The sequence below is a fragment of the Ptychodera flava genome, assembly GCF_041260155.1.
Source record: "Ptychodera flava strain L36383 chromosome 23 unlocalized genomic scaffold, AS_Pfla_20210202 Scaffold_24__1_contigs__length_23054250_pilon, whole genome shotgun sequence".
Lineage (NCBI taxonomy): Eukaryota > Metazoa > Hemichordata > Enteropneusta > Ptychoderidae > Ptychodera > Ptychodera flava.
The window spans coordinates 2,942,778-2,969,341 of NW_027248278.1; the positions used below are offsets into that span (position 1 = coordinate 2,942,778).

Genomic DNA, 26,564 nt, shown 5'->3' on the forward strand with positions numbered 1-26,564 from the left:
ACATTTCTCTTTTCTCAGCAACATGATCAAGGCAAACCCCATCAACCCCAAGCTTTTTTCAGACAAGGCCACTGGGCTTAAGAAGGTTGCCAAGAAGCAGTGCACCGAAGCTGTTGGTTTTGACCTTGAAACAGACCACAGAACTCAGATCAGAGAAGCCAGCAAGCAGAAGAAGGTACGTCATCCAAAACCCTGACTTCCCGACTCAAAGTCTACTTTAGATGTGAGAAACCGGCGATACAATCCCGTACATATCCGCGACTTCACCCCTGTGTGTCCGCTCGAAATTTAACTAAAATGGACTCTAGAAATCGCACATATAGGATATCGTAGAACATAGAAACCAGAACCGACATTCAGATTCAAGTCTAACTTCGATACAGACTCGAGAATTGCCGATATATATATTTGATGTTTATTTCGGCGATTCCACCCCATAGTACGTCTCTGCCATTTCAACTTCAAGTTTTTGTTTGATACTATCAGACAAAAGTAGAATAATGAAGTCATCGAAATATATCGCAGAGTTAATTCTAGGACGCGCAATTTGCGCAAAAAAATCTCGAATGGCCCTCATTTCTACCTTTGGTGCGCCACTAAGGGCGCAACATTTTATGAATGGGTCGGTCGATCACGCAGAGGTCACTTAGTTCATACATTTATGTAGCTCCCTGAAGGTCATTACCTCAGTCATAGTGTGCCATGTAAAACGATTCAGTTACCCTTCGACCTTTGCCCACTTCGGCATATATGGTGGTGCATAGGAAGCTGGGTAGAAAGGACTGATGTAGGGGCAATGGTGTATTGGAGCCGTGCGCATGTGGTACGATCGATGAATGTAAACAACGGCCCTGGCCGCCGTGTTATCGTGAAAAGCTAGTCGCCGCTCAGATTTTTTATGCCAGTACTATATAATAGTTGATGAACCCAGGATGATCGGGCAGTCCCTTAAATTGAAGCGTTTGCAACATCTATCGTCCATACCAGCGAAACGTTGAACACTGCAAGGAAAGCATTCATGCTTGGCCGGCCAGATGATCGTTTTGAAGAGCAACATAGTTTAGGTCGGACATATCTCGTTTTCCAGAGTAGCCAGGTCTATGCAAAGAACAATACCGCTGTGTAAAACCCTTTGGTCAGAACCAATGATCGTAAATTTGCTAATACATACAAGTTATGTTTAAAAGTTAATGTATCGATCACTTTATGTAGGTCGTACGGGTTACACTGTCGAGTCTCGTGTTGTATCAGTGTGATAATTGTCGACCAGTGCAAATCGGGGGCCACTCGGAGAAATCCTACCGGTGCGCTAAGCTTTGATCATCATGATCGTTTCCACAGTCAAAATCACAGTCCGTAGTAATTTGTACAGTTGTTCAAGTCCGACATCAATAATTCATCACATAAGTTACGTAAACAATTGAATCAAACCAAACAGTTAGTTTGCTGCTGCCATTGTTTGGCCTGTTGTGTACGTACGGGGCCTAGCCCTGCGTACGATGCTGTGTGTTCCGCTACAGCTAATCGCCCCGCTGTGGTGAGCGGGGCGATTAGCTGTAGCGGAAAACACAGCATCGTACGCAGGGCTAGTACGGGGCCCAACTTTGCTGTAGGCTTCGTTGGTTACAGGTGGCCGGATCTCTAGTATTCTCCTTTTCTTGACTTGATAGACTATAGTATTTTCAGCAGAAAATTCAAGGGTTTTACATTTGTGATCATGACGGCCCCAGATTTTCTAAAATGGCCCCCTTGGGACAGGAGTAGGGACCCACAGTGGCCCCTTGTTTTTACGTCCTAGAATGAACACTGATATCGGCTATTTCAGGTAGCGACTCAGGTTTATTGACATGTATTTTCAATCCACATTTTTCACATAGAAGAGGAGGTAACAACCCGGCATGAGGTACTTTTTTATCGACTCGGTCACAAAAGTTTTTAAGTACAAATCTGCAATGGGCCTTGGTTATCTGTTTACAGCAATCAATGGCTTGATATATACTGGGCAAACAACTGTGTCTCGGATTATACTGCCAAAAACGGAACTTGGAAAATCGACGACCTCTGTAAACAACCGATGCGTCACACCTTATAGCCACGAAGTCCGGCTCACGCACAATTTTCTCCTAGTTCATTATACCAGTACTAAGTTGAAATATTTAGCCTCAATTTTGTGCATTTAGAACATTTTTGGGGTCGAAGATCGTGTGAAAATAGTATAAATTATACACCGAACCGGCTATTGCTTGGTGCCAGCAGTTGGTGGTATTTACACAACAAACACAGCAGAGTAATTCACAGTTTAATCCATTTGTCAAACGTTTAACTAGCATATTAACTGTATACTGTTGTCTTCACGGTTACAATCTAGTTAGCAGAGTTCACGGTCAAGGTGAAAATGTCAAAACTTGTGTAAAATTGGCTACCTAATCGAGATCTGTGTGCTGTCGTCGAGTCGGGCATTCTCTCTTGTTCTCAACTTGACCCAAGTTATTTACTTCCTGTCTCGCGATCGGCAATTCATGCATGTCTTTGTGAGAAGTAAATGTCACGATCATGTTAGCCCTGACATCTGTGCGAATTAAAAGGACGTCAGTTGCTAGTTTTCCTACCTCAAGGCACAGTCCCTCTGTGCTCAAGGTGAGACGAACAAATGAAACTTGTAAGTCTTGACAACATAAGAATGTCAGTCGTAAAAATGTGTTTTCCTAGCTTTTGCACCGTGCTGCAGATTTGACACCCTAAGTTACGACGGGAAGATTGACTAGACTTATTTTTCAAAATTCATTTTATGTGTTCTTGTTGTTGTGTGTCTTTCCGATTTTATTTTACTAATACCATCACCGTATATAGTGTAGAACAGTGCAGGCTATCATCAAAGGCATGTACGAACGTTATCAACCATAAGATGGAGTCACGCTGCTCAACTTGCAATACCAGCGCACACATAACTATTTCAGAGATTTTTCCGTGTGTTTTTTTAACCTAACTTTGGATGACTGACTTTATCGCCAACTCTTATTCATCGTAAGTTCAAATAATGCAGACCAGATCGTTCGTTGTCTGGTCAGTCATTGATGGGCCGTCGTCGTACGCAGTGACCATGAAATTACGCAGAGCATAAGTACAAAATCGATTCTGATCTTTTCTGAGTATATGTTTACCGAGCATAAAATAAATTTCATACAGCGATAATTGTAAGTTTTGGCACGTCCTGAAGTTCTTGTTTGCTTTACGGCTCGGATTAAAGGTCGATTTGAGTCTGCGAGTAAGCTTAATTGACAAGTTCCAAGACAAGTTTTCATTGAAATCATTTATGAACTCTCGCAATCCACGTATGCTTTTACGTAATTTAATTCTTGTGGTATATGTAGAGAAATAGAAGGCAAGAAATTAAAACGTTATTTCCATGTGGTTGTGAAAATTAACAATCGGCGAACTTACTCTTCTGAATCTGCATTCCAAATTAATGTGTAAATAAACTCAAGCACCCTTGGAATTCCTTGATATAAATGTCGCGTATTGCTGTGTATCATACGGTGTAGCTCAATGTTTGTGTAATCGTACCTGAGTAGACACATAAAGGCTTACTAACAGGATAGAAAGATGAAACTTGGAGTTTCAAAATATAAAAGAACACGATATTAATACTGAGCATGTAGCAAGAAAGATAAAATTAATTATCGCAACTGTAGATGTTTCATCTCGATCGGGCTAATTTAGGACTCGGGCATACAATCAGCACAACCAATTAGGATCGAATAGTAGCGTTTTGAGGTCAAATACTTATATTGTTGTTGAATAGCCACGTTTTCGTTAACTACTGTGCCCTCGGCCAAATCTGACTCTTCACTACGTTCTTCATTGTTGTTGTAGTGTGAGCCAAGGTCGGATTGTTTTACATGTAAATCGATCTTTGCGCACGTCTTTTTCTGGTTCGCTTTCGTGACCCTCGCTTGCGTTTGCGACGGTAATAGTAGCGCGAGCACCGGCTTTCAGTTGGTCTGTCGGATATGTTTGCCGTACTGTAGCCCTGCGTACACGTCTGTGTGTTCCCGGCGTTATACAGCCTCCACCACAGGCCATATAACGCCGGGAACACACAGACAGACCTGTACGCAGGGCTGGCCGTACCGTACTGGCCAATCTGGAGATCAGCAGTGCGTTGAAGATGGCGCATGCGCACCATACCACGAAGAATACATAATCCCGGCTGAGATATCGTGGGCGGTAGGTAATCCGCGACCGATAAGACAAATGGAAAATAATGGCACGCGGTGTAGCTGATAGTTTGCCATTTTCGTAATATTTCAGCAGTTACCAAGTACTGTATGACGCAATACTTTTCAACAAAAGGAAGGCCAAGTCAGGCGTTCTAAATTTGAAAACAAAGAGTCGCATCATTCAACTCTGTTTGTCAGCTCAAAACCTGACATTCTGACTTTTTGTATCAGACATCGATACAAGACGATATGTCAATTCAGATTTGAATTTGAACAGACAATATGTCACAGCGCACATTCACATTGCCATCACAAAGAATCATTAACAATTACGTATCGAAATCAACGACGTGGTTTCAAAGACCGCTTGAACTTTATTCGGGATAAATTTGTATCCGTATGTTGCGATGAATTGCAAGGAATCAATTCAGTCTTGAGCTATTGCCCTTTTCCCCAGTAACAAAGTCTCACACATTTCGTACGAAATAGTATATCAAGGTAGTCGTATTGCCAATGTTAAACACGACTGACTCGGCGCAATTTTCCTGTCGGATCAGCTGGCTAAAGTGAGTCGCGAAAAAAATGTTCACCGTAGCAATTGACCTCGTGTGATAATTACATAAAAACAATAAGGTTCAGTTTTCTCTCTGGCGAGAAGTATTTTGAACACTAAAATCATATAAGGACATCTTCCACTCAATATGACTGTAGTCGGCAGCTGGCAAGTTATCTGCAGAGACAGAATGGGAAATGGCCAGATTTCACATGGTAGCTATGGAAACCAACGCTGCTTTACAAGAACCATATGTATCATGCTATATTGCATACTGTCCCCCTTTGGCAGCGGTCTGACTCCACTGTCTCGGCAACAGACGATCCTGCAATATCAAATAGCTACAAATCACAACACTAGTCATTTATTATTTGTAAATTTCTAGACATTAATCTGTTAATCACCACTCAATAACGCAACGTATCAAAACAAGGGTCAAGGTCGTTAACGTGGAGACATGCAACTCATGGTTCTGATCGGCAGGTGAGATGCAAAATATTTGCATAAAAAGACGTGATGGGTGTCGAACGTAATTACGTCTGGAAAATGCATCGAACATATTATTCAGTCTTGCCGCCGTTTCATCAAACATGTGCACAATTATGTCGTGACATTCTTCGCAGGAAAATTCAAGTCAACAAAACACAGGTCACTATGGAGGGAGTAGCTTCAGTACAGTGAAAACACTTATCATTTCAGTAAAAGGTAACACGAATTCCGTATTTGAAAATCCTGTGGTACACGGACGAAGTCTATTTTGTGAACGTTTCAACGTAACACCATGGAGATAAAGAAAGAAATGTGTACGCCGATACGCCGGCATCGCACCGTCGTCACACAAGCGACCAAAACATAATTACATGTTATTCAGTAGCTGCAAGTCCCGTACCTTAGTCTTTGATATGGCATGAGTTCCGACTCCTGAAATATTCAGTCATTTCACGCCGGCGTCGCTTTCGCGACAGTCAATCACAAAGGCCGGCAGATATTCTTATCCTACCGTAAATGGATGGATGTAAACATACTTTTTACATTCAGAGTAATTTGAAAAGAAACCAAATTATTCCCTAGAGATTTTGTACTATTTTGAACCGTTTTAGTCACCCCGTCAGTTTTCAGTTCGGCGTCCCTAACAATGGTTCTATGGGCGATTACTTCCGGATCAACGTACTGATGATCATGTGTTCGCTACTCAGAAAGCAAAGATCTAATTGCAACATTTCGTCAGTCTGGGGAGAAAAATGTGTTTTCACAATTTCATTACATATGGATGTTTAGGAAACTACTGCATATGGAATTATAGTGATTGATAGATAGCTTAATTATAAATGCATGTGGAAATGTCACTGCTCTATCTGTGCTGTTCGCAGACGTCTGACCCTCGACCTCAGGGATCTATGCTGTGACTTAAGTTTACTCACTAATACAACATGACAGGATGTACTAAATCGTACGGACGCATTTCTTGTCTGCATCGAAAAATCCAAGCCAACATTAACATTGCCCATGGAGGCAAATCTCGTTTTCACTTAAAGAAAACATTAACCTACCACTACTATTTGTGATAGCTGTGATAGATGTCAGAGACAGTATGCCCAATGTCGTGATTATCCTACCAGTATACGAGTGCATGGCAGACACAATCAATGAGTCGAACGTAGGTGCAAAAAGTGTCGCCCTATTATGGCCCTATAGAGACGAAGACATTTAGTGGAGAATTTTGTACAATTTATACAATATTTCTGTGTTCTTCGCGATTGTGACGCCCACAAATGGAACGAACCCCCGCCATAAATTATGGACTTGTGAAGCCGTTATTAATCTCATTTAAGGTCGTGGGGTCGGAGGAACGTGAGGGAGTTAGTGAAGGAATGTGGGGGTGTTCACTCGAAAAGTTGAAAATTTCAAAAAAGGTTGCTCAAAATGCGGAGAGGAAGAAGTGGGTTACTCGATTTTTGGTGCATAATAAATTGAAATACCTGTCAGATTACACCATAGACTTGGTTCAAGTCGGTGAATATTTAAAGAAATAACAGCATTTATAATAGTTTCTCTTGTGTCTCTCCTATTTCGTACAAACCTATTCGGAATTTGGCAGCTCACGCCAGGTTTTCCCAGCGATTGAATGCGTTACCTTTGAGTCTGCGCAGTCTAGTATGAATCATTGCGTTCACGCCACTCAAACATTCACAAATCACAGACTTGAACCAAGTCTAATTACACCATTGCACACATCAATTTCTCAAAATTTTTCGATGAGAGAAGGGGACACCCCCTTCTCGTGTTCTCCCTTTGGATGTTCTAGCAGTTTTACTAGTAAAAGACCAATTGGAAACACCTTTCAGATTGCGCCAGACTGCACCATTGCATACGTCAATTTCTCAACATTTTCCGTGCAAGATACTAGGGTACGGCCTCCTCTTACACTGTTCCCTCACCCTCTCGTGCGTTCGCCCCAAACAATACTATTTGGTTGGATACTGATTACAGCTTGAGCTTTTATATCTTTATTTTTTTGTCACTTTGAATTTCATTTTATTTGTTTTACGTTTTTTTAGCAATGAGATAACCGACGATAATCCAGCAGGGTACGTCAGGATTTGAAAGGTCTTTCCTACTGCCTATACGTATTTTATAAATTTTACAAATATTGATATTTAACTTTGGTCAGTAAAAACGTCTTGAGTTAGAGATAGGTACTTAATCAAATTGATCATGGTCGGCGGTGGGGGAGGGGCTACGTGACTTTCAAAGTTTCCAGTGAAATTCATCGGACCCCCGGGCCGTGACTAATGACTGCTCTCTTACCCCTATCTTTCTTCAGTTTTTTCGATTGACAGTGACCACCATGGACGACACTATGTCCAGCTCTTTTCATCGTGTGATACTTTCAGATGAGAGGTGATAACGGCGAAGTGTACTTGGCATTATATCATAATTATCGTACAGGCGGCGTCCATGAGATGAAGTATTACAGGCATTTTAAGTTGTAACAAGTTGTAACTACATGCACTTATCAATACAGCTTTGACAAGCTGAAGAGTAAACAAGAATTACTCAATGTGACATGACCGGACTAGTTGGACACATTAAATTATTTTTGAACTACCAATATGATTTATTCTTGCCTTTAAAATCTCACATTTACTTTAAATATAAAAACCCTGAAAACAAAACTTCTCAAACTTTCTTTAAAGTAAATCTTAATATTTCTCATTTCAACAACATCGAAAACTATATGAAGACTAATTGAAATATTTCAGACCGCCGGTCTGGCAAGAATTTCAAATTTATGAGAAATTAAAACAATTGAAAAACAAAACAAAAAGAGGACAGCCATCTAATTACTAGTAAACACAGGAATTTAAGTCATGCCGCTGAACATTATTTCTTTATTCTATTGAGTGCGCGATTTGACTCGTCAATGCTTTTCACACATATTGCCCACTGAGTTAGCTTTTCTGCCGGAGTGCACGAATAAAAGCGAAAACATTGGTGTTTAATGTACTGTACTTTGTTGTCATCAAGTTTGTTTTTGCCTCTTGTGCCGCTCACGTTGCTAGTTTTGCGCTCGTCGTGAGTAAAAAGTAGCCTATTCAGCCGAGCGGCAAAGCGCCTCCTTTCCATTCCGGATTTTTTGTGAGCATCAAACAGTATTTCGTCGCTGAGATATTTAGGATAATCCTGGCCATCAGCCTGAGGACTGTCCTCAAGCTGAAGCGGTAAACTCGGTTGTAATATGCTATCTGGAGGACCCACCACTTTTTCTGTGAGAATCGTGAGTTTTTCGTCGATATTTTTTACCGCTTGAATTAGAATGTCAAACTTTTCAGGCAAACTTCCATTATTGTTGTAATCTCCGGGAACATTCACAATTACCGGACTACGGATCGGTGTTGAAATAGAGATAGAAGCGGCTGGGCTTCTGCTGTGTAAGTCTGGTCTTGGCAATATAGTATCAGCTTCATCTGATGACGCCGCACTTCCAGTCATCAAATTCGCAATAGTATTCTGTAGGAAAAATGGAAAGATGGTAGTAATAAAAAAAAACCTTTCCAGACAAAATATTACAAGCTGGTTAAAGCACACAACTATAGGTAAATAGAATGCTGACTAACTGCTAGTGTTTATCAGGATATATAAACAAAAACACGTTTTCTATATATTACATGTAACAAATCATATACAAATTTAATCAAATTTGGAACAACTACTGTAACTAAACCTTATTACATCATCACTGATTTGTGACACATTTATCAAATCAGAAATATGGATGCAGCAATTTAGATTTTTTCATTACTACCTAGTAGCCTTTACGCAAAAACTGCATCAATATGCGATTACGCTGTGTTTGACTATCTTGCAATTATATTCAACTGTCTTCAGCAGATGCAAATCAGTTGATTACATTGATGCACAGCATTCAATTGCATATGAAAGCATGTGCTTATCTGTTTAGTTAGATGAAAGAAACACGGAATTATCAAAACTTATGGTGGCTTAGATGCCCAAGGTCCGATTGCTATATATTTCAGAAATTGTGTCAAAGCGTTTTGTTTGCAAGGTTGTCACTTCAAACGCGTTTTCTCACGTATTTCACCAAAATGTACAAATATGTATATACACTTGAACATGGCCAGATCAAATAAAAATGTGTCCGGTAGCCAGATTGATCCTAGAAAACCCACAGACTTTTTTGTCGCATTTTAGAAAGAAGTCGAGTACATTCTCTAAATTTTACAGTAGTTTATGGGTCTCAGCCAAAAGAAGGAAAGAATATATATATATATATATATATATATATATATATATATATATATATATATATATATATATATATATATATATATATATATATATATATATATATATATAACACATTTCCTCCGACCGAATGTTCGGAGGCATATTGCAGGAAACACATTTTGGCCTAATCGGCATACGCGAAAGTAGTAAATCATGAACAATGCATGTGTGAAAGGTATTTACCTTATTATTTTCCTTTGTAAATTTTAGTCTTTTCCGACCGGTAGTGGTAGGAATCGCACTGGAAGAGGCAGTAGCGGCAGCAGTAGCATCAGTCTGTCGCTCGTTTGCAGCAGGAGCTGTCCTCTTTCTGATAGGAGTAACTGATGCTCGTGTTGTTGTGCTCTTTTCAGCACACATTTTCTGCAGAACTTCTTTTTCGTATTGAAAAAGAGCATTCTTGTCATCTGTCGACAGAAATTGAATGGCGTCAGCATATTACATAAAATTAAAGCATGGAAGAGAATTCCTTCTCTGCTTATGTCTCTCTCTCTCTCTCTCTCTCTCTCTCTCTCTCTCTCTCCACTGAGATAGATATGCTCATTCGTATCTCATCTCTCTTGTATCTTGTTCGTAAAAACGTAAAATATCGATAACATAAATTGTGTTGCAAAAATATGAAATGCTTCCGGTATAAAATCAATCCAATACAGAACATTCCACACGTGATCGTAAACTTGAAGTTAATTTGTAAGAAAAATTTACGAGAGATGCCATTTTTAAAAAAGATGGCAACGAACCACAAGAAGAACAGGTTTATGTAAATGTATTAATAGGGTGGCCAAGCCATTTTTTTCTCTTGTTTATACACACAGCTTAAATGGATTTTTAGCAAGAATGGGGTAAAAGAAGAAAAATAAAAAAAAAATTATGCAAATAGCTGTATCCAATCAAAAGTTATGAATTTTTAAAGCAATAAAAATGCCTTTTTTTCGCGGACAATTTTCGGCAAATTTTAAAATTATTTCAAAGTATGCCGATTCCTTCAAGTTTGGCAACCCATAATTTTTTATTTACTTCACATGGAATCATTAAACTATGTGTCTTTGTGCACAGATTTACCCAATATTTACGGAAAAATCAAGATTTGACTGATGCACAGTCTTGGATTTTGAAACTGTGAGTGTTGAAAATTGAAAATATTTTGTCTGACTTAGTCAAAATTGCGGCGGCACCGTACCATCGAAAAATGGATGGATTTTATGTTTTTATGAATTTTGATTTCACATAACTTAAAAACTAGAGCTCACAATACAATGCAATTTTGTCACAATGTTATTTAATAACACTCAATTCTAATAAATCAATTTAAACTGCCAATTGTCTTTTAATGCAGTTCATTTTCAGCCATGAAATTGTAAGAAATAGCTGTCCCTAACTTCAGCCTCAGGCAGGCTGTCAATGGTGTGTCAGTGTGACTGCCTTCCGCCGCCATCTTGAGTCACACTGTACTGAGGTCTATGAATGAACACGATTTTGTTTTTATGATTCGTACTTGTGCTCGTGGACAGATTTTCGTCATATTTCACAGAAATGTTGGAATGATGTTTAAAAAGAACATGCTACAAGTTTTATGGCAAAATATGTATCTAAATGGGAAAAATCTACACCGAATTTACCGTACTCACTTTACCTCGTGTTTGCTGGCTAAAATTCCCAGAATATAACAAAAACTCACCACTACATGTAAATGGGATGGTTTGCCACTTCCTGGCCAAGTTTCACAGTTCTATGACAGCGTGCACAGGGCCCGAAAGCAGTTCCGTTGCGAAATAGGTATTGACTGGATTCAGAAGTGCGTGCCATGAGCGGCGACCACTCGAGCGCTGTGGCCGGTCAGTACGAAGTGGCATTTTTTGAGAGGAAAAACACTATTTTTCTATCGTTTTTTCTTCAGTTTTTTAATGAAACCTGCCTCATACATCGATTTCAATTGGAAATATCCATTTTTTCGGTAACTGAGCTACTTATTTTCAGAAAAAATGGCGTTTAAAATTTCACGAAAATCAAATTTCACTTTCAGTGTGCGTGAGCTGCGTATTATGTCGCAACATTTTAGCTAAACTTTGGCCACCCTAGTATTAATTTGTACCAATGTGCGTCCTCCCGGTCACACCGACATATATAACATGACAGTGACTCTTTATGGTGTTTGAGTGTGCTTCTAATGCCGTGTATTGTCGTAGTCACGAAGGCGGTAACATACATGTATCAGTGCTTTATCAGTCACTTTTCAAGGCTGTCTTTCCTTAGCAGAGCTACCATACAGTTTGTTCAAAACCGTACAGTTTTGTTCTGCAGTTGTTACTTGCAAGGTCATTGTTGCCAAGCAAGGTCTCATGTTTCAGTGCGTCATCACAAACATATGTACAACCGATATACTTTGTAGTAGTTATATGCTAATTGATAAACAAGAAAATAGTCCTAATTACCGTCTGCCATCAAAACAAGTGCCTGATATCGCTTCCTATCTTGCCAAAGAACTGTCACATTATTTGTGACAACTGCTTCTCCGTGTACGATCTTCTTCGTTGGTATCACCGCAACTGTATCTTCCTCGAAAAATTTGACAAGGGCAAACGCAGGAGCTGAAAAACGTTAATAGAAAGTACATAGCACACTTTAATATTTTAAGAAAACTGCTCAATACTGAATAAAGACAAATTGTATATCGTAGTGAAAATGACATGAAAGTTAATTTCGCAATCAGGACAGTGAGAGCTAGGTTTCCCTGTGATTGAGGTGAGCAAGCGCGGCAGCTGGAATTTGAACTTAGACAAAAAATGGTTTTCAAAAATAGGGTAGGTAGGTCGGCAGGGATTTTTTTCCAAAATATTTTTATTTAAAAATATGTATTTTTCAGGGGTTCAGGGTGGTCAAACACTGGCCACAACATTTCCAGAAAAATGTATCATACATATAAAAGGATAAAAAAGAGCAAAATCAAATACCCAGTAACGAACGCATGATTTTAGTGATTTTTTATTTCTTTCTTTTTTTTCTTCCTTGCTTACGTAGCTCGAAAAAGTTTAGGCTTGGAAGGTAAAAAATAGGGATTTTAGGGTTATCGGAACAGCACAATTTTTTTGTTCGGCCTATCTTCGAAGCAAATTTTACTTGCTCACACGTTGCAGGTTGAAAGTGAGGTGTTAAAGCCCTTTGGGCCGAAGTATTCAGCAATTTGGTCTACAGTGTGGGTATCAATTTCAAGGCACAGTCCCTCCCTATGGAGGACTGTACTGACTGAATGTATTCTAGGCAATCCAGGGTCAAATATAGCGACTGCTTTACTGTATCCAATGACAAATGAAATCAAACTATCTTTAAACAAGAGATATGGCAGTGATGTAAAACAGCCCGTCCAAACTTTCTACCAATGAGTCAAGCAGTGGTGGGATGGCGTATCGAGTCCCACTGCAAAAACAGCCGGTCCCTCGCTCGTTCCGGGAACGTACCCAGGACTATTTGGTCAAAATTTGTAAATTCCCTGATCTGTCTCCATGTATAGTTAATCATCTGTGAATCTAATTTAGGAATTCAGAGGTGTTCAGGAGTACTTACTATTTTATATTTATTCACCGCCGTAGCACTATGTCAGTGAAATATATGCCTGCACTTTCCGAATGCAGACGATAAAATTCAGTTGATCGAGATTGAACAGCCATTTTTTTCGCTCGTGAAAACCGTAGTCAGTAGTTTCTCTACTGTACCGCAGCGGTTCACTACCATCACGGGACTACACGGTGAGGTAAGGTCACATTTCCGTACGGTCAATTACGAGTACATGACGAGTTCACATTGGGTCATGGCCAGACGTTTCGCAGAATGATCAATTTGATACGTGGAAAAAGTGAGTTTGTCACACTCACTATATCATGTAAATCGTTCATGGCACGCTATGCGGATGTTGTAATATGTTTTCTGTCGTTATGTAATCGAATGTTTTGTATTCCCTGTACGTTGAAACGTATTCTACGAAACGTTCTTAACTCATGCAACTGTTAAACAATCATATTTAGGAAGGTTAGTCGTAAATTACACACGTGAGACAATCGTAACATATCTAGAAGCCTCGACGTTCGAGTTGATTTCAAGACCATCAGTCATGAATACACTTTCCTCATCGGAATACTACAGCTATAGCTTGTAGAGCATCGTCAACAGAAAGAGTGCTAGGCAAAGTCTTCATCGCATTTAGCACTCTGCGTTTTCCTATCGTTCTCTCTTGTGAATGAAAAAAAGTGAATGAAACTGGGTCTTGTTGAGAAATTATATTCGTTTATATTTCATTCAAAATCACACAAGCAAGTGGAAGTACAGACGTCCTGCGCCTCCCATAAGACCAAAGTCGATTCTGCCGTCGACTCTTGAGTAGTTCAACCAGTGTCTTCGCTACGCAAGTTTGGTACCACGGTCCCTCCTTGTGGAGGGACCGTGGTAAGGTGACCTCCCTCGGACTTATATGGAGACGCTGGGTAGGTCTTGCTATCAAGCCATGTGATCTATGATGCTATGGTGCCAAAATAAATGATGCATACCCCGACAGAATATAAGAAGACGTCGCCGTATTCTACATCTTATTTTAATCAGGTTGATTTCTAAAACGTTTCACTTCAGAACAGGTTATACAACTTAGCGATAAAAGCAATCTGTTGAAATCAGGGTGAGACATTCAGAACGATGGTTCACAGCACTTTACACCCTGTATATTCATGCATGCATGGAGGTAGTAGATTCATGCAAGTTGATGTACGGTAGACGTTTACTGTACATCCGTGTTGTAAGCCAATAAGCTATAGAAATGCATACAATATAGATATACCTGAAAGTTTGCAGTGCTGACAAAAATAATAGTAAACAATTTTGGCACACAATATGCATGTTCTGTAGTTCATTTTGTGAAAGAATGAGCTCTTTTTCCATGGCTGTCATGATGAGAGTGTGGATAGAGGAACTGTGAATTGGTATACCGTCTCGAACTTGACACGATCTTTCTACGTCCTTGATTACATTCAGTGCGATTTGAGGCATAGGGATGGCGGTGCTCGTTATCACCTCTATTTTGACCGGTAATACCGAAGTAGAGCAAGGTAGGAACCACAAAAGACATTGGATGAGAGACGTGAATAGAATAGTAAGACCAAAAAGGTATTAAAAGCAGTAACTTACGTTTCATGAGGTGCCTAACCCTGGATGCCATGTATCTATACGCTGATGACATACTTGGTTGAGATGTGAAGTCGGAGACGCTCGCTGTCGCAGTAGCTACTTCGCAGGAGTGAAATCTGTTGACGATGTCTCAGTACTTGTACCTGTGACTTAAGCTAGGGTTGGACCATTGGTTGGAAGTCGTTGTACAAACAATATCGAAATCCAATCAGAACATCGATTCCGAACTCTGTGTTGGCGCGCATTGGCATATGAAAGACACCGCGTGTATACAGCCCATGCAACAGGCTTCTGCGCAGCAAATATAGAATCTTTTTGCAATCCTACCGCATCTACCGACGAGAGGTCAATATTACAATAATAATGTTATCAAAGGATCAATGGATTATGGATTAGTACTTGTAATTATTAAGTCAAGTCGTAAACAAGTGCGATGGCAAAACTGCGTGGGAAAGTAAACAGTAAATTGTCAAAATAGTTGTAGGTCGGGAAAAGCCATCGTATTACAGCTTCACACTTTATCTTGTCTTTCGTCGTCGCCGTGTTCAATGCACATTTGCATTCAGACTTCGCTAAAGACGCCAATTTCTAAAGTTACTTCACCGATTCCATTGCATATTTTAGATGTGGATTACCGTCATCTGTGGGTTTTATTTTATTTTCTTCCCTCCAGATTGAGGATGAACGGAAAAATCAGCATGCCAAGGCTAGTGCATTTAAGGCGCAGCCCCCCAAGGTCCTCTATACTAAACCATTTGTGCCAGAAAAGGGACACAAACCATTAACAAGTAGGTGTCTTTGTTCAACCCCGTGATTTTCATGTCTTTGTCTTCCTGGTTTCCCTAGTAATTAACAAATATACAGCTGTACCCATGGGGGAAGATCTTTTCGAGAAGCCCTGTGGTATTTGCACCTTTCAAAGCATATAATTTATCTGCAAAGCACTTCTCCATGCGGGATTGTTGTTTGTTGGACAGAAATAGGAATATATCTTTAGCCTTGAAATCCAAAGAGGAGACAGCCATTTTCACAAGCAGCTGATGAAGTCAACTCATTTCTAAAAACGTTTGTGAGAATTAATTTCATTTTGTGAACATGCCATATATTTTGTCGTGTCAGAGCTTATTTTATAATGATATTTTCACAGACAGATGTTTTATCAAATTGCACTATCATGCATAATTGCAGTAATGTAGCAGTGATGTATAGCAAACTTGTTAACATTGGCAGAAATTTTATGTCCATACTGCCTTGGATAAGATAAAGCAGTCACAAGAGGTTTAACACGGTACATACCCTTCCCTTGGCATGGTCGGAACAGTTTTCATTTTGCAATCCAACCAATGCCGTAATTGCAAGTTTGAAATGTCAACTTGAAAGTGAAAGGTGTACAAAACATGAAAATTTACAGCACTACCTTGTTTTTATCTCTCCGGATAGAAATTGAAGATTTTCAGCTGAACACAGACAAGAGGTCACAGCAAAGAGAGCAGTTTGAACAATACAAGAAACACAAAGAGCAAGAACTTGAAGCTGAGAAGGTCAGGCGCCAGAAGGAGGAATCAGAAATTGAGGCTGACGCCATCGCCAAGCTCCGAGCTCAGATGGTCCCCAAAAGTAATCCCATCAAACATTTCAAACCTATGGAAGTTGAGCCAAGTACAAAACCGCTCACAAAGGCTGCCTCGCCACAATTTCATACAAGTCAGAGATTGAGACACAAGCCATTGTAACATCCGACTTCTTGTCATCACAATGTCGTATTAGGTTAATGAGTGTCTCTATTTCCATGCGTCTGTGCTTGAAATGTGTCATGCTTGATGAATTTGAATGCATGTTCAAGCTAATTATATGAAACTTTACAATTCTAAAATTTAATATTTTTTTTGGTGCATTTTGTAAATTCTCCTTTCATACATATGATTTGTTTGTCATTACATTTTACAAACGCAATGAAACCTGTCTATATTGGACCTTGCAGGTATAGCCAGTATCCTAACAGAAAGGTGTTCTTAAAGTGGCATTGTCCTTTGGAAAATCTTTTAAACATGTTATTTTAATTCTAACACTCTATCGTTCTATATTTGCTCTTAAGCACAGATCTTGCAAATGTGTTAAATAAAAATCCTGTCACATTTTTGAGTGTAAGACATGTCAATTGCAAGCGCCTTGCTCTGTGTGGATATAATGATGCCTCTTTCAGCTCACCTCAAACTCCTGTACTTCAACACATATTTTGGATGAATTCACTCAAAAATTGAACATAGTAGTATTGACCCTTTCAGGCCTGACTCTCTGTTAATTTACCAGAGCAAACCCTATATCTAGGGGTTTAGCCTTGAGAAGGTTAAAGACGTTGGATTCTGGCAGTTGCACTTTTCCCTTCCAATTCACAAGATCCGCCCACGATTTCGGGGTCAAATATGGGAGTGTTCACATTAAAATAAGATGTATAAACAGTGTTACAAAATGACGATGCCACTTTCAGATATGGCAGGTAGGATTGCTTTAGATACATCTGTGATAGATAGGTGTGCAGATCAGACAGGTGTTTGTCAGGACAGGTTTTACTGTATTTCTTTACAAAATTTATCATAGAAGTACTGTTACTTTCTTCAATCATATCTTTTCCTATCACCTTGAAACCAGGTACCTTTTCCCCATTTGTGTATATATTGCCAACTTGAGTGTGTAAGTTGATGCACTTTCAAATCCAAACTTATGGTAGTATGTGCCTCAAAAGTGAAAGACTTAAACTTTTTCACAAAACTTCTTGTAGGAATCTTTCAACCACGCTCGTACCAAATCAAAAATAAAAATCCAGGTCACCATGCAAATTTTGGTATTAGAGAAACAAATTACCTAATAGTTAACAATATTTGAAATTCAAAATGGCTGCCATCCTTGTGAGGCTGTGTTAAACTCAAAGGGGAAAAAATTACTGTAAATTGTTGATTGTTACAAACTAAGATGGTTAAAGAGCTTCAAAATGAGGTCCCTAAAGCATTAGACCAGAAAAGTATTGTAGGAATTTGAGATACAAATATCTGTCCCTGAGGCACACTCTGTCTTTCATTCAGATTTCATCATATTGAACATAAGCATTTACTCACATAAGTGTAGCTTGAGATATACATGGTAGTGTAGATTGAAATATACATTGTAGTGTAGATTGAGATATACATTGTAGTGTAGATTGAGATATACATGTATTGTATGTTGTTTGCAATGTATTGGTAGCTGTTTCAAGACTGTCCACTGAAGAATGAATGCAATTATGTACATATTTTGTAGCTGTTTAAGCTACGTACTAGTTCTACAGCCAATGGGCACTGTTGATGATTTGAACAAGTACTTGTGTCTTTAATACTAAATACTAATTACTAAATACTTATTATTAATTTATACTAAATAAATAAAAACATAAAAAAAGAACATTCCGCTGTAATCTTATTTATTTACTTTTGCCAGTTTTGTGACTTGTGAAAATTACCTCGATTTAGACTATGTGTCTAGTTCGTCTAATGCCAATGCTCCAAAGCAATTCACAGTAAAATAAATGTTGTCTGTTTTGCATCTGTGGCAATTTGTACCAAAGCATTGGACAAAACTAGGACAAAAACAGTGGGTAGCCAATACCAGAGAGGAAAAGGCAAAATTTATGACAGGCTAGCCCAGGATATTTGCTTTTTCGTAAGTTTGTGTATTGTCTGAGATTTCAACCAAGTGGAGGCAGTGGAGACCATAGCTTTGGGCATAGACCCTCGAGAGTCTTTCTCGAGGGTCTATGCTTTGGGTAAACCATTAGGTATTTGCAGGCTGGAGCTGGGAGGATTTTCAGTGGTAAACTTTTTGCTGGCCCAAGGCGAGCTGGGAGGATTTTCAGTGGTAAACTTTTTGCTGGCCCAAGGCAATGTAAAAAAATATTTTTGTCTTTGCAGTACAGTAAAAAAGTTCGCTTCGAGGAGGCTTCTAAAAAATATGCTGTGACATTTTTGACCAACTTTGGCTGACAGATATTATAGCTTCAGTATTCTGTAGAACAGATTGCGCAATTGTAGGCAAGAGCTTTTTGTCCTCTAAAGTTGTAGTTTCCAGTCTAAGGTTGTCGTATTACCTTACTACAGAAGTTCACTTTGTGAAATATTTATTTACTTGTCTGGGAAGCCGGTACATGACCTACATCCAGCCATTTTTATCTAGGCTACGTTTAAAGGTATATTGTGACCTGTTCCAATTTTGCCACAGTTACCATGGAAAGAGAAAATCTAACCATCACAGATTTTAAGCGGGTGGCCGCTTTTTAAAAACAGCGCCCTCACATGGGCATTTTGAATACCAAGGAACACCCCTTTGACCATATATGGGCATATTTAGATTACAGGCGACTGTATACCTTTAAGGTAATGGTTTGCAGGAATCTCAGAACAATAGCCACAAACCCTTCTGAGTATTCAAATCTACCACTTACATATGAAATGTATCGCAAATTCAATATTGCAGGCATGAGAATACAATGTCTTTCATTGGTTAGTCAAGTTGGCAAATCATAAAATTCAATAATATATTGGTAGGAAAATTACTATAATGGTAATTTTTATTCGCTCAAATGATCAAGGTCTTGAAAGCAAGACTGTTATAGAATTTGTTACAATAGTATGTGCCTCGAAAGTGCATGATTTAAACTTCACTCAAACCCATACACATAGAAGGGAAATCTGCCCCTGTACTGTCTATGCTTAAACTTTCCCCAAGGAAGCTCTGTTCCGATGAAAGAAAAATTAGGGGTAACAGAAATCAAACAGGAATTGATTTTTACAAAACTATGATTTTCGAAATTTAGAGCTTCAAAATGAGCCCACACAAGTCGCATATCACAAAAGAAATGTAAAAATTTTCGAGTCCAAATATCTGTCCTTGTGGTGAATTCTACCTTAAAAGCTGAAAAGCTCAATTGTGTAGCAATAATGTTAGCTGAATTGTTTTAGCTCAAAACAAATTTGCATTGCCTTATTTGTTCAGGGTCACTGTTTGGGACACATGGACAAAAAAACTGACATCATTAGGCTTGCCAAAAACGTTGTTGGACCCATTTCCTTTTGTTCCTTGGCTACCAGATAGCAATGGGGGTTGGGGGATATGGTGTCACACCACCTCCATGGAAGCAGGTAGGGCTAAGGATGGGCATAGTATAGTGTCATGTTTGTATTACAAACAAAAACAATTTTGAAATGAATGTAAACAAAGTGAAACAGTAAAACGGGTGTCTTTCAAGTGCATTGATCATGAACAATGTAAACATGTTCATATTCTACGCTGGTGTTACCTACAGTGTCTTGAATGATAAAAATGGACATAACATTTTGCCACCTGCCATGCTTCCAGAAATTATCTCATACAATTTATACTTTATTGCTTTGTTTCATAAGACCCATAGCGCCCTGATACAGCAATAAAACCATAAAGTTCCCCCCCCATCTTACTATACATTTTTTTATGGGTCTATGCTATTATCAATTATTATCAATGAGAGATAATCTTTTGAAGTCATTTGGCCACAGGTTGAAGTATTCTGATCATGAGAGAATATACCATAAAACTAACTGGCACACCATTTGAATTATTACACATCACACTCTCAATGAAAGAAACACGTTTTTTGATAAAAACAGTTTATTGACAAGTGAAGCAAAGAGTATACATGAGTAAAACCATATTGCAGAAAAACTAAAGCAAGTACCGAATACTAGTATGCTTATTTTGTACTTTCATACTTTTTTTGTTCAGTTTTCTTGCCATGGCTAGTACAATGTTACTATCATCAAAACAAAGACACATTTGTCAAACATAGGGCCAAAGTCCCTGAAGCTACTATAGACATGGACACAAAATTAAGTATTTCCTGACTGTATGAAATTATCTCACTAAGGTCATCCTAGGGACATGTAAACCAAATATTAAAGCTGTCTGACCAGCGGTTTTGAAAAAACAAGCGACTCAACAGTTGACAGAGCTCTGCTATGTTATGTTGAGAATAACCTTTTGTGACACATGTATTGATGAAGAAGGTGGATATCTTTGATAGCTCATTTCAGGATGGCCTGACCAAAAATGGAAAAAAATTCTGTAAAAATACAGATTTGCATATTTCATCAGACTATATTAGTCTATAATAGCAAATAAACGAGAGTTAATTACATTCTAATTAAAGTAAACAAGACTTGCTTAAATCAAGATTTACGTCATAATAAAACAGCATATCTGTCAGGTTATAAAGAATCTTCAGCTGGTTATCTATATCTGTATTTTCATCCTATTAACCAAGCACATTTTAACTTTCAAATTAACATTGTAAGTAAGTTCTGTTGAATAAGTTGAGACTGTAGTACTCAGAGAAAGCACACTGAAGAGACAATGTTTGTAACTTAAGAAGTTCAAGGTCATCAAAAGCATTATAAGGAATCATGTTACACTTTCATTGCACTGTTTACACAGATTGCATAATTGCTATAAATAGCACATGAGGAATCTTACAGCCAAGCTTTACCATAAAAACCCTATCACTTTGACCACTCTTTTAATTGACCACTCTATTTTTTTCCTCAAAAAGTAATCTTATTTTATCCTTACCAAGTCAACCATAAATGGAAATTACAACTTTCTCTACCTCTATTTATTTGACCACCCTATCATGACAAACTATTATGAGCGATTTCTTTTAGATAACATAAATGGTGGTTCAGAATATATGAAAGTTGGGATTCCGGAGTTGCCTTTACATGTTTTAATCCTCCAAGATGGTAATCATTTCACTATGAACTGTCAAAAAAAGTTGAACGTTCTGATAATTCCACACTAAAATTATTTTGGCTTTGATGATTTCCTGATTAATTCAATTATTCAAAATCATATTAACTATTTTTTTCTGGGTGAATTGATAGGGTTTATACAGTACAAGAATTACATACAATGTAAGTCAAATTTTGACCAAAATGACAAAAAAATTCCTTAAAAATACACATTTGCATATTTCATCACAATTTGAACAAATCTAAGTTGGGTTATCCCTAGGGACCTGTATACCAAATAACAAAGCTGTCTGACCAGCGGTTATGAAGAAGAAGATTTTTTACCAAAAACACCTTTTTTGGCATTAATTTGCCTATTTTCAACAATATCAAAAAATTAAAAAAAACAGTTTCTCAAAATCATATTTTTCATCTACACAACAAATATCAAATCAGTAAGTACTGCGGTTCTCAAGATATTTGAGTGGACGGACGCCTCACAAACGGACATACATACGTACATACATACATACATACAGACTGACGACGGACGCCGGACGGATACCCATCCCAATAGCTTCTATAGACTATAGTCTATAGTAGCTAAAAATGCAAAATTAATGAATATCTTCAACAGCAAATGTCATATCCAGTATTCCCTCGATGTAATGTTTCAATGTTTACTAAAGTGCAGTAGCTTCATAAACTATTATTATTTCGAAATGGCTGAGTGAGAGATGTAGAAACTGGCCTTCATGCACTTGTTTTTAAAACTTGAAAAGTTTGCAAGGACAGATGATAAGCGATAAGTGTTGAGTATGAATGAAATATTGGTGTAGATTCTGTGCAACTATCTGAATCATGTAATGTAATTTGGGCAGGCAGTAATACTGAAAGTACTGTAGCAGATGTGTGAATATTTGATATACATATTAGAGTAGACAATCTAAATATATGTGAATAGCCGTAAACACATGGAGGGAATAGTGGAATCAAAAGTATGCTCCATTTACTTCTAGAGGGCGCTCCACTAGCTACCTCATTCTTGTTTGAATGGTAGAAAATCAGCACTTAAAAACACAGAGCACAAAAGCAACACGAATTTAACAAGCAAAAGACTTATCTAAACTTCTAGTTAATTATAAAATGTAGGTGACTATGAAAGTTAAAAATTCACGAGTAGATATGGGAACTCAGCAAAAAGCAAGACACACAAAGATAACTTTGTCTACTCAAAGAAATACCGGTATTATTGCCTTTTTCATCACAAATCGACCACATCTATGAACAGTTTGACAAGTGTGTGACAGTTTAGAAACAACAGAATGAATAAATGACTGTTTTTTAATTCTTCAAAAAAACAAACAAAGACGGTGAGCATTAGCATAAAACAACACCCACACTTCACAACATTAGGTTTGAACATATCTGATTACTGGGACAAAAGAATTACAAGTTGAATATCGGTGACACTCTTACTCTGGGCATAGACGTCCTTCAAGTCTGCAATGCTATGGAAGTTAAATTTGATACAAATATAAACAATGCACATACATGAAGGAACAGTTCGGAGTATCCAATGCAATTAATTGACAATGCAAAGAAGATGAACTGACAGATAGTTTATGTGCCCTTTAAAAAAAGTGGATCTATAGATCACAATACCTCTAACAGACTTCTCTCAAAGGCAAACTATTCTAAAAAAGAAATTTCATCCACTTCTTGATGATACGTATCCAGGTCCTCTAAACTGTACCCAAAATAATTTGGAACAAAAAACAAGAACTCTGAAATGGATCACGCCATGAAACACTCAGAAAATATTCCTTTTCATATACTCAATCATCTACAAGTTATCAACATGACACATTCCAATACAATGCAGAATCCATACAGCAAAAAAAAATATTTTCGTGATATTGCTGGGCACATTTCATTTTTTTCCCGAATACACAATCTTTGACTCACTGCAGACCCTGGCATCCATACAAAAATATAACTTCAAACAGTCTGCCTCATACTGGAGCGTCCGTTTCAAAATCGAAGTTGCAAAAGCACCAGAAAAGTTCAACACGGATTACATCATGATAACCGCAATTTAAAATTCAGAATAACTCTGAATGAATTAACCACAAACTATTTTCAACGAGACTAATCGACACTGTTTAGGATATTTTTTCGATTATAGAGAAAAACTTAATGAGTGATGCGAGTCACCATTTCTCGCATTAAAACTTGACAAAATTTTCCCTGCTATGATTCCGTAGCAAATAATCCAAAACGGAAAAGTTACCACACGGACCTGGTACAGGAAAGAGAGGAATAATTGTTATATCCAAAGGCGTTTAAAAACCAGAAAGTACGGCAAGGTCTAAATTTCACATTTGAAATAGTTGATCAAGAAGAAAACCGACATGAGTTCAAGCAATTATCTATGAAATTGTCATACTTTACAGATCTGATTAGAAACTTGAATAAATTTATCATTTGATCTCATTCAATTGCATCCCTTTTGACAATCAGCTGTTTCAAATAATATTCAGTAATAGGCTATTTCATGTAAACATATCTAATCTACTTATATGACCAGTTTTAATATTGAAGTTGAACTGTTGGAGAGTTTGTGAATTCAAAACCTAGGAGTCACATCACTTCTTGTTGCTGTATAAGAAAATGTTTTCACATATAATTCTTGGTTATAAATGACTCAATTTCCTTGATCATATGGACCAGAGAATTAAGAATTTATGCCTACACTAAATGTCTGGAAACACTAACCCTGCATGTCGGAAGGAAATAAAAAGGGTTAAAACCAAATTGATTACTGCTTTTCAACAAACAGGTAGATGGTTCCACCCTCCCCTTCTTCGGTTTCCTCCTCTGCTCCTCCCTCCTGTTCAACCTGCTGTTCCATGGGTACGTTCTCAGCCACTGCACCTGCTGCTGCTGCTGCAGCTGCTGCGACTGGGTGGGGTTCTGCCGCTCCAGTTTGAGCCAGGTCAGAGATCTGCGCCACAAGCTGTTCTTCGTGACTGGCATGGTGCTCCTCTTCTTGCATTTCTTCTTTTTTTGGGAAAAAAATATCCAGACAGCCATTTAATCTCAAACTCAAATATCATGAATCAATGCAGCTAGATAATGCAAAGTGACTTGAAACAAATGATTATACAGCGTCTTTTGCTTTGAATACATGTAGTTAGAAACAATCATTTTATGATAACGTATTCACAAATGATGATGAATTTGAAGAGAAAATACGAAGTATTTGAAGCATGGGGGAGTACTCTACTGAACAAAGCTTGAACATTGCATTTTTTATCTCCATTGGGTCAGCTATGTGCTTGGGTTGTGTGTGTTTAAGCATGAACAAGACACTGGGTAAAATCACTGTACAAATCAAGGACTATGCTCTGGTTTTGTTTCCAACACATGGTGTTCAGAATTGACTGCTAGTATGTTACACAGTACACCCAAATCTGAATCTCATGTTCATTTAGTAAGTGTTGAATTATTTTTCATCCACTAGTAAGAACAATGATGTTCATATTTACCTTGAGGTGCTTCAATTTCCTCCTTTTCAGATCTATCCTCTTCCTCGGGAGTGCTCACGACACCGACAGCACTACTGTCAACACGTATGACCAAGCCGCCACCTTCAGCGTCCACACCAATCACGGTACCCTGGATGCCTTGTACGTCTACCACAGCTCCTTCAATACCAGACATGGTAGTCGGATCTATGGTATGTATCACCTGGCCTTCCTCAGTGGTTGTCTGGCTCAGTCTCGGCTGCGAGCGAGTCATCTTCCTTGGGGTTGAAGGGGCACCCTCTGGGGATTCCTCTGCTTTACGCTTCTCTCCGGTGTCCGGGGTGGTGATCAGGATGGTTTCGTGTTTCTTCTGGTGATTCTTCAGAGCACTGGTGCGGGTGAATGACTTGTCGCACTTTTCACAGCTGTATTCGCCTTCCTTCTCACCCTGATAGTTAGGGTCGTGCTTGGTCTTCTCGTGGTGTACCAGCGTTGGCTTGATTTTGAAGCTCTCGCCGCAGTCCTTGCAGGCGAACGGGCGCTCGCCGGTGTGCACCCTCATGTGGGTCAGGAGATGACGCTTCTGGGGACAAGAGTAGCCACACTGGCCGCATTTGTAGATCTTCTCGCCGCGATGGGTCTTGATGTGCTGCATGTAGCTGAAGCGATCAGAGAAGCCGTTCTCACAAACTTTGCGGATAAGGGGATCCCCGGCAGTGTGCATCTTGCGGATGTGAGCTTTCATGTCAGCTATGCGACCGAAAGTAACATCGCAGTAGTCGCACTTGTGGGTGGGTCGATTTCCGGTGTGCTTCCATCGGTGCTCTTTCAGACTGCTCTTCTGAGAAAATGCCATATCGCATTCCGGACACTTGAAAGGTTTCTCGCCAGTGTGGACACGCATATCACGTTTCAGCTTGTAGTTGTCAGTGCTGGCGTATGAACACAGCTGGCACTTGAATGGCTTCTCCCCGGTGTGAGAACGCATGTGACGCTTGATCTTACTGCTTTCCACACTCACGTAATCGCACAGTGGGCACTTGTGGGGCTTCTCATGGGTGTGGGTGTACTTTGTGTGTCTTGCCAACTCACCACTGGTACCAAAAGCACGCTGACACAATTCACACTTGTATGGCTTGGTCCCTGTGTGGGTGTTGTGGTGGTTTCTCAGCAAAGTGGAAGTGCGGAAAGTACGCCCACAGATGTCACACTCGTGAGTTTTTGGCTCCCTCGGGCTAGGCGGTGCCTTCTTCACCCTGCTGAAGAGATTATTTTATTTATCTTATTTTTTTTGGTTCGCAACAGTCAATACAAAAAAGACAGAAAATGCATATTACAAAAAAACGCGCGATACCCAAAAAGTTGGTGAAAAATATCTTCTGTGGCAGAGATTAGAGAGGCCAGTAAGACCTCCTAGCTAGGTTAGCTACAATCTCTGTACGGAGAATGGGTGCTCTAGAGTATTTCACTTTTGTCAAAATTTCATCTTGTAGAT

General features: G+C 38.9%; 2 protein-coding genes across 2 annotated transcripts in view; one reads left to right on the plus strand and one right to left on the minus strand.

Moving 5' to 3' along the window:
• Window positions 1–16,761, plus strand: part of LOC139124772 (targeting protein for Xklp2 homolog) — an 88,808-nt gene extending 72,047 nt beyond the window's left edge. Inside the window, exons 13-15 of the mRNA XM_070690881.1 lie at window positions 19–175; window positions 15,425–15,539; window positions 16,192–16,761. Coding sequence (XP_070546982.1) covers window positions 19–175; window positions 15,425–15,539; window positions 16,192–16,484 — 565 coding nt within the window. The 3' untranslated portion in view covers window positions 16,485–16,761. The remainder of the gene's footprint in view (window positions 1–18; window positions 176–15,424; window positions 15,540–16,191) is intronic.
• Window positions 16,762–20,413: 3,652 nt separating this feature from the next.
• On the minus strand, window positions 20,414–26,339 carry LOC139125102 (transcriptional repressor CTCF-like; the record flags this gene model as incomplete). The annotated part of the gene is made up of 2 exons (XM_070691213.1): window positions 20,414–24,602; window positions 25,091–26,339. Coding segments are annotated over 2 exons (1,491 nt in total), but the record flags the coding sequence as incomplete, so codon positions are not given.
• Between the last annotated feature and the right edge of the window lie 225 nt (window positions 26,340–26,564).